This window comes from Odontomachus brunneus, unplaced genomic scaffold (assembly GCF_010583005.1).
Source record: "Odontomachus brunneus isolate Ranch 3 - 2012 unplaced genomic scaffold, Obru_v1 Obru_scaffold_147, whole genome shotgun sequence".
In the NCBI taxonomy this organism is placed as follows: Eukaryota; Metazoa; Arthropoda; class Insecta; order Hymenoptera; family Formicidae; genus Odontomachus; species Odontomachus brunneus.
In genome coordinates, this window is record NW_022639597.1 from 878,282 (window position 1) to 887,329 (window position 9,048).

Consider the following 9,048-nt stretch of genomic DNA (forward strand, 5'->3'; position numbering starts at 1 on the left):
GTTACGCAAAAATACGTGCTCTCTAATGGGACTCTACCCTAAAACTATTATGACTTCTGCACACAGGACGCGGTAATGCTTGTCGCGCGGCGGAAGTCGCGCAACAGCCAATCAATATGCTGCTTTCCGTAATAACCTTTTAGCTCTTACGGAAAAACAACATATTGATTGGCTTTCGCGCGGACTTCCGTCGCGTGGCAAGCATTACCGCGTCCTGTGTGCAGGAGCCATTAGCGTGTTCGACTGGCCCTGGGTTAATCGCTCCGAGAACGATTAATGACGTCATAAGTCTCTACTAGCCAATCATAAAGCTTATAAGTATTTGTTCGACCAATAAACGTAGGCTGAATAACCCAGCGTGGGTTAACTCAGAGCCAGTTGAACATGCTATATGTAATTTACATCAAGTATTTAGGTTTGTTCGCGTCGCATGCCCCAACGTGCTTCTACTCGCTCCAACACACTCTGCTTGATTCACGTCATCACGCGGACCAATCAGAGTGCATTGAAGCGAGTAGGAGCACGTTGGGGCATGCAACGCAAACAAATCTTTTTACTTGCCAACCCTGTTCATAGGTTTCCTCTGGTTATATTGGCTGCGTTCAGCAGAGAAAGCTGCTTTGCAACTGTTGTAAAATTCGTGAATCTGATTGGTACACTCTTGGATTTAACCAAAATTAAGAGCATACTCCAATCAGATTCACGAATTTTACAACAGTTGCAAAAGGGTGGGACCCGATTGACCACGATACGATTGGACACAGATTGAATGATTGGTTCGACCTAGTAATTCACTAGATAATTCTTTTCATCGGTTGGTTGTGTCCAATCGTACCGTGGTCAATCGGGACGCTCCCGTTGCAAAGCAGTTTTCTCTGCTGAACGCAACCATTGTTTGAAAATGAAAAAATTGATATCGCCGTTCAGTCCTAAAATTGGATTTTTACTTATTGTATCATTTCTTTTTAACCTCACAAGGTAATTTATTATTTGTATTATTTTAAAAATAGAATCGATTATGAAAAATTAATATCTTTTTTATAGCCAAGACGAAGTTCTGTCCAAAGTTCAAACTCCATTTAGCTAAGACTAACCTATTAAATGTAACTCATCAATAGATATGTCAATCAGAATTATATAGCTCAAATGACACTATTTGATATCTGTCGAAAGTTATATGTGATATAAGAAGATATTAACAGATTTTTGCTTTCAAAAAAATTTGTCATGTCAGGGATCAAGGTAACATCTATGTTTATTAATAATTATATTTTGAATAGTACTTGTAAAATTAGAATTGTTAATGATAAATTATGTAAGTATATACAGATTTGAGTATGCATGATGCCATTTTTTTATTCTTAAACCTTTCAGTAGATGTATCTATTATTTTTGGCGCTTGATTTACCACCATATTCTACAAAGTTGTTTTTTCTTGAGAATACATATAATATAAACAATAGACTATGTATATTACAAAAAGAAGATTTATCTTTTATATATATATATATATATATATATATATACATATATATATTTATATTATAGTTTTCAAATTATATTCCTATGCAACACATGTCATTACATGTATATGAAACTGACCAATCACAATACAATGAATACCACAGATAATTGCTGTTAAAATCAAATCTTTAAATGAAACTCTACAAGATACATCCTTATTTCATATTATTATCTATTGAAACAATTTCTGATATATCAGTAATATATAGAAACTAAAGTGTATATATGTGTATATATCCCAAACAGCACACGATATCCCATGGACATTTTGTGAATGTTCTTAGAACATCGGGACGTCCTCAGGACATCCCGAGGATATTTGTGCTGTCTGGGATATATATATATATATATATATATATATATATATATATATATATATATATATATATATATATATATATATATATATATATATATATATATATATATATATATATATATATATATATATATATATATATATATATATATATATATATATATATATATATATATATATATATATATATATATATATATATATATATATATATATATATATATATATAATGTAAGCATGTGAGATATCCATTTTTGTACTGAAAAAGGTTTAAATAAAAGGGCTAAAACATTTATACAGAGAAAAATTGTCCTAACTATTTATTCAATTGTAATAAATATTGTTATACTAACACTGAATGCATGACTCTTATAAACCTTTTGTAATTAAATTATAAGCAGATTTTGCTGCATTATTTTAGGGTGAGGATAGTACAGATGATAACTTGAAAAGACAAGGTTCATTCAGGAAACTTGTACCTCTAAGTAATAATGGAGATTCTCCACTGAGTATGTCTGTAAGAATGATAGATAGGCCAATCGTTTCGCAAACCAACAAACAACATGCTATTTTCTTACAAGAATACAATATTCTTTCAGAATAGTAAGTTTCATAGGAGTTTGATATTGCATTTGGTACAATTATATTAAAAGAATACTTATTTTATGTATTTTACAGCAAAATGTTATGCTCCCAAGACTTAAAGGGAATTTATGTAATACCATCTGCTTTAAATTCTTTCTGTAAGTACTCTTCAGAGGTTATGCATGCTGAGTAATGTTTAATGTATTTCTAATTTAATATATAAGGTAGCTCAACTTGTTCAAACGATTGTGAGCAAGTACAGTTCATTAAACTGAATAGAAAAATATTTCACTATTTTGTAAACTACCATGTTTTATTTTTAATTATTGAGATATCAATTAAAGAAACTAGTCAATTTATATGTGTGATGTAATAGGTTGAGCTTTGTAGAGTAGTCTAAAGAAACATATCTTGGAGTTGTTAAATATTTCTTAGTAACAGTGAAAATCTAATCACAGCAGGTAGAGTATATCTTAAGATGCATGCCTGTAGTTGCTGTTGCTAGGAGACTGGAAAACAAGTCCTAGATGTTTCTTCAGACTATAGAGCTCTTCCTGCATCACGTACATAGATTGACTGATTTTCTTACATAAATAATTCAATAATTAGCGTTGTAGTTTACAAGATAATAGAGGATTTTTCTATTCAATTTAACAAGTTCTATCTGCACACAATCGTTTAGACACTTAATCCAGACATCCTGTATGTGTATATATTTCTTGTAATATTAAATTTATAATTTTAATATATTGAAAATAAAACACACAAACAGCCGTAACTCGCGGAAAGGAAGAATGTCACTTATCATTTATTTCTTGTTTATATATTATACCTTTTTCTTTTTTACTGAAGTTTCAGTGTGTTTTTGATGTAAACCTATTTTATAGGTCTTGCTCATCCTGAACTTGTATAATGGTCCCGATGTAAATATATGCATAACTTCTTGCCTGTTTCACTGTAACGTTATTAAAGTTATAGTAATATATAATGTTTATATATTTGTCTCAGTTTGGTTTGGTGTACAGTTCATTCGGCAAGGAATCTACAAAGGCGGAGTATTTAGATTCAACATCACATTGCCTTCGAATTTTCCACTTGGAGATTGCCCTGTAAGAACAATGGATTATGAATTTTCAATAGATAATTAATTTTATCAGTATTCTTATGCCCATGTCTAATATGTTGCAGAAAGTTGTATTTGAAACTCAAGTCTTCCATCCGTTAATAAATCCTGAAAATGGTGAATTATGCACATCATGGGGATTTCCTGAATGGAGAAGAAATAACAGGATATGGCAATTACTACAATATATTACAAAAATATTTGTTAATTTGGACACGAAGATGACACCAATAAATCAGGAAGCATCTACTTTGTAAGTATGATTATTTATATCTTTTAAGCATTTGCAAAGAAATTGTAGGAACATTATTATAATATTATACTATGTACAATTGTTTATACATGGATTAATTGCCAACATTATAGACAAGAAAAATATTTCGAGACTTTCCGAGAACGTGTAAGAATGTGCGTAAGAGAAAGTGTAAATAAGGTATTTAATCCACCTAGCATGGATGATCCGCATTATATTACATTCAGTCCATATGAGAGCGAACTGCACGATCCTATTAGACGAGAAATTTATGAACCAAAAGTAAGTATTGAATCATTATTTATATGTATAATACGATAATATAAATTATATTAAATAAATAATTGATGAATTTATTATTTAGCAAAATGAACAAGAAAATAGACCACTAGGTTTATCGTGGGTACAGCCTGGCTCTCTTCAGCCTTTTTCAAAACCAGAGACAAATTAGAAAGGTAATGCGAAATTCGTTACTGGCAGTAGTGAAATAATATAAATCTTTAAGAGCTGTATAAATAAATTTATAAAATAATACGAATATTTTACTTTCTTAATAATTGGAAATGAAATGCATCACAAAATGTATCGCTATTTTTCTACCTATATGTTTTACGATTTTGTATTATATGAATATATGTTAAACTATTGTGTAAAACAGAATATATATGCATGAACAATATTCGTGTATATGCGTGCGTACGTGCGTGCGTGCGTGTGTGTGCGCGCGCGCGCGCGCGCGTGTGTGTGTGTGCAGGGTGTCTCAGAACAATCTACGAAGCTCTCGTAAGAACGTAGAGCTAGTTAAAATAAATGTAAAAGTCCTGTACTGTTTTGCGATATTCGTAATAGTAATCGAGAAGTTAATTACGAATGGTTAAGGAAAAGCGTGTGCTGAATGGTAGAGTTCGGACCGCTCGAGTCACAGCGCAGTCCAGTAATATAACGTGCGGATGTTGCGCGTAGCGATTGGAAGACAACGCACCCCTACCTATATTTATACCGCTGCACTCCTACGTCTTGCCACATCACGCCGAGGCGAGATGTAGGAGCACAGCAGTATAAAGCCAGCGGCACACGGTGCTTGTTTTCATGCTGGATTGTTTGCTGGATGGAAATACTTTGTTCTGATTAGTTATCCATTTCTCTAAATGGATGGAAATGTATCAATCAAAACAGAGTATTTACATCCAGCAAGCAATCCAGCACAAAAACAAGTACCGTATGCCGCTGGCTTAAATATAAGCAGTGGTGCATCGTCTTCCAATCGCCATGCGCAACATCTGCGCGCTATATTACTGGGCTGCACTGTGACTTGAGCGGTTCGTTTTCTACCATTCAGCACACGCTTTTCCTTAATATTTCGTAATTAATTTCTCGATTATTATAATGAAAATCGCAAAACAGTATAGAACTTTTATATTTATCTTAACCCGCCCTACGTTCTCACGAGAGCTTTGTAGATTATTCTGACAAGAAACTAGTAGACGCTAATAACGAAACGATTTTTTTTTTATGCCAAAAAACGCTTTTAGGGATGAAAACTATAAAAAAATCGGTATTTACAATTCGAAGCGAATATAATCGAAACAAAAAGAAATATGAAAAAAATGTTTGAACAAAAGTTTTATGGCTGCTAATGTACTTTACAATACCGTATTTGGATTTTAAAAAAATGGTAATATTTTTCAAAACTCAGTTTTTTTTAAGTTTAAAAAATTTTTTCAAAATTTATTAAAGCCTATGTTACGCCAAATTCAACCACGTATGATAAAGTTATGTTGCGGGAAGTAATTCTTGAGAAATAAAATAAAGACGCACGTAACCTATTACGTTCAAAAAGTACCCGGAATTTGTTATTTAACAGATGCGCGTTGAGTATATGAAAAAATTTAGTTTGTATAAATTGGCACCAATGTCCTTGAATGTTATGTAAAGTTTGAGCGCAATCTGTCAGTTTTTTTTATTAGCCTAAGTACTTTCTACGATTTTTACAATAAATAAATCTGTTCAGCCAAGAATTTGTCTGAAATTTTGTATTGCTAACGAAATTTCATGTGCCAATTCGTTGAAAATATTACAAAAGGTCTTTGGTGAATTATGTCTATCGAAAATACAAGTATATGATTGGTATAAGGCATTCAAAGAAGGTCGTGAAATGGTTACTAATTTGCCTCATTCTGGTCAACCATCAACGTGCAAAATTGATGAAAAGTGAAAAAAAAATGATGCTTGAAAATCGTCGTAACAGTTAATTGAGACTATTATTTAGGCGTTATGAAGCATTTGCGTGAGAATATTCGTCGGAAAAGACTAGATTTATGGAAAGACAATTCATGGTTTTTGCCACGATAATGCTTCATCGCACACATCGATTCTTGTACGGGAATTTTTAACCAAAACTCAACGAACGTGATTCCGCAAGTATTCACCGTATTCACCTGACATGGCTCCTTGTGACTTTTTTCCGTTTCCTAAACTCAAGTTTTATTTAACAATTCTGGCTAAACAATTATTTTTTGAATGTAATATATTAATCTTATTCGCTCGCTGTTTCTTGACAACTTACCTCTTTTTTTCTTTTCTTCCTAAGGGTTAGCAATACACGATAACGAAAATTTGTAGTAATATTCATAACATACCCGGTTATATAAATTATTTTTATATATGTGAAATATAACAAAATATAAGTAATAATATTTGTAACCAGTTACGTATATAATTTTTTTATACTACACATATATAAGAATAATATAAAGATCGAAATGGGAATCTTTTAATATTCCGAATAATATAAACATTATGATATAATATATTTTAATATAATATTTTGCAAATTAAATTTTAATTTAAGATATAGAAGCTTAATAATATTTGGAAAATGTTCAAATGTTTTATAAAATTTTTACATCAAAAATTAAATTAATTATCAAAATGTTATTTATTTTATTGTATGTAATTGTATACAATAATAATATTATTCGAAGAAATGTTCAAAACAAAAATATTCTTTGCACCATGCACAACGTATAAAAGTCATTTTACCACAAATATTACATTTTGGTATATGTTTTTCTTTAAAACAACAAAAATTTATTGGATTATCAAACTTTTCAGGCCGTGTGTTGATAAATATCCACTTTTGTACTAACTATATTTTGTCACGTCTTAGTTGTTTTAAACGTGTTTATGTTGTTTTTTTTTGGGTCAATGGATTTAACCAATTTACCTCAGGATGGACAAGTTCGTGTGATTGTGAATGAGTAAATGTGTGTATGTGTATGTGTGAACTTAGGCGAATAAACTAAAATATTGATTTTACTTACTGTTTGCTGTTTGTTTCTTTCTTAAGTAAAAAAAAAAACTTTTTAGATGAATTCTGTTTGAAAGTCACAGAAAGACTGAGGAGCTTGGAATCGGACTCAAGAAGTATCGTGGATTAGGTTTGGGCATACAAGTAAGGTGTAACATGACAATTAAATATCAGTCAGAGAATTTCTGTTAGGAAACAAACCTTTTAATTGATACAATTATTTACAAATGTTTTTAATATTTAAAGTTTAAATGTTTGATTTGTTATGTTAATTGTTTAATTGTTCCGTGTGATAAATGTTTTTTTAATTAATGAATTGATTAATTTCTGGTTGATGTGAATTGAATGAGCGTTGTCTTTTTAATCTAAGACTGAACTGAACTGTGGGCAGTCGCACCCGTTTTATAGGCAGGTGGTGAGATATCCCCGCGCAAGTTCTCACCACCTTTTAGTAGAAGGGGAAAGATGCTTTTCACGACATGTGAGCAATAATCAATGATTATATTTTGATACCTTATTATCAATCCATTGTTCATTGAGCACCCAGAGAATTTATCGCATTCCTGGTAGTAACAGGAGGTGCGCTTGATCGAATTGAAGAGAAGTTACGTCGGACGTAACAATTTTGAAATCTTGAAGAAGAAAGTTGATTATGTGTTAAACTTTGTAATTTTATTATATTATTTAATTATATATTATTTTATTATATTATTACGTGCATGTAAATTTATGTCATAAATATATAAAATAACATTATTAGAGAAACATCGAACAAAATGTTTCCAAATTCTAAAACTAAGAACGTCTAAAGATTGTACAAAAGCAGTTTTTTTTGGTATTGTTAAAATATTTATTTATTTATCTACTGGTACAAATTCTTTTAATTGTTCCGGACAAGGTCTTGTCCATGAATCAAGCAACAGTATACTTTTTTCTCCAGTATTTCGTAAATAGATTTCTTCAAATCAGTTTTTGAAATGTTGACTTGTAAGTTTTCCGGATTTTGAAACCGCAATGTGAACATTAACAAGTTTAAAAAGAGATTTTGTTACTCGTGGCCAAAATTGTCCGCTAGATTCTTTTAATACTATATACAGAAGTGAAAGAAGATGTCCATCTGCAAATATAATGGGCATAATGGTATAGCTATTACTCATAGAAGATAAAGATTGAATAGTAAATTCAACTTTTTTTACTCCTACATTAGTTAATGTTCTGCCAAAATGTATTTTTAAATTAAAACCACTTTCATCTGCATTATAAATTGATCCTGCACCGATTTCATCTATATATGATTTAACTTGTCTTACAAATTCTTCTGCATTTTGACGTATTGTTACATCAATTGTATGAGAAGATCGAGTTTTAAAAGTTGTTATTTTACGTGATATAATGTGATGTGCTTTTTTAAAATTCCATATCCACTAATTTCCTGCTCTAAATAAAGGAAGGTTTATTTGCTCCTTTGCTTGCAATATCCATTTTTGCAAATCTATGCCAGGAATGATAGATCCTCTAGCAAGAGCTTTTTGAAATTGCATTAGTACATATTTGGCAATAAATATAATATCAATATAAGTAAATATAAGTTTGTAACGGCCTTGCGTTACGTGCGGGATAGTCTTAGCCGGTGTGGTCCGGGTTTCGTTTGTGAAATGAAAACCAGTGGTATAGGTTATAATAATGTGGAACTATATTCTAATTTCAATGCTATTTACAATTATTTACAGGCGATGTTACGCCGTTGGCGCGTGGTCGCGTTTTTGCTCTCGTCGGGAGCCGTTGTTGTCGTCTCGCGATCAGCTGCGAGCGTCGAGGCGCGCGATCGTCCGGCGGGACGCGGTCGGGATTGTTTCCTGATACGCTATTGTTCGTCGTTCGGAGTTCGTTGCCTCGTCGGCTTTAATCTGTTTATTTATCCTGGTTTCCCTGGC

At 31.6% G+C, this 9,048-nt stretch overlaps 1 protein-coding gene across 3 annotated transcripts in view; it reads left to right on the top strand.

Moving 5' to 3' along the window:
- LOC116850501 (protein crossbronx homolog) overlaps nucleotides 1-8,740 on the top strand; it is a 9,670-nt gene extending 930 nt beyond the window's left edge. The window contains exons 1-9 of one of the 3 annotated variants that reach the window (XM_032828857.1): nucleotides 831-978; nucleotides 1,045-1,242; nucleotides 2,265-2,446; nucleotides 2,522-2,586; nucleotides 3,437-3,537; nucleotides 3,617-3,804; nucleotides 3,918-4,086; nucleotides 4,169-4,259; nucleotides 7,174-8,740. In XM_032828857.1, coding sequence (XP_032684748.1) covers nucleotides 1,228-1,242; nucleotides 2,265-2,446; nucleotides 2,522-2,586; nucleotides 3,437-3,537; nucleotides 3,617-3,804; nucleotides 3,918-4,086; nucleotides 4,169-4,255 — 807 coding nt within the window. In that variant the 5' untranslated portion in view covers nucleotides 831-978; nucleotides 1,045-1,227 and the 3' untranslated portion in view covers nucleotides 4,256-4,259; nucleotides 7,174-8,740. Of the gene's footprint in view, nucleotides 1-830; nucleotides 979-1,044; nucleotides 1,243-2,264; nucleotides 2,447-2,521; nucleotides 2,587-3,436; nucleotides 3,538-3,616; nucleotides 3,805-3,917; nucleotides 4,087-4,168; nucleotides 4,339-7,173 lie in introns of those variants that run through there. The other 2 variants (XM_032828854.1, XM_032828856.1) reach the window with 2 other exon arrangements.
- Nucleotides 8,741-9,048: the final 308 nt, after the last annotated feature.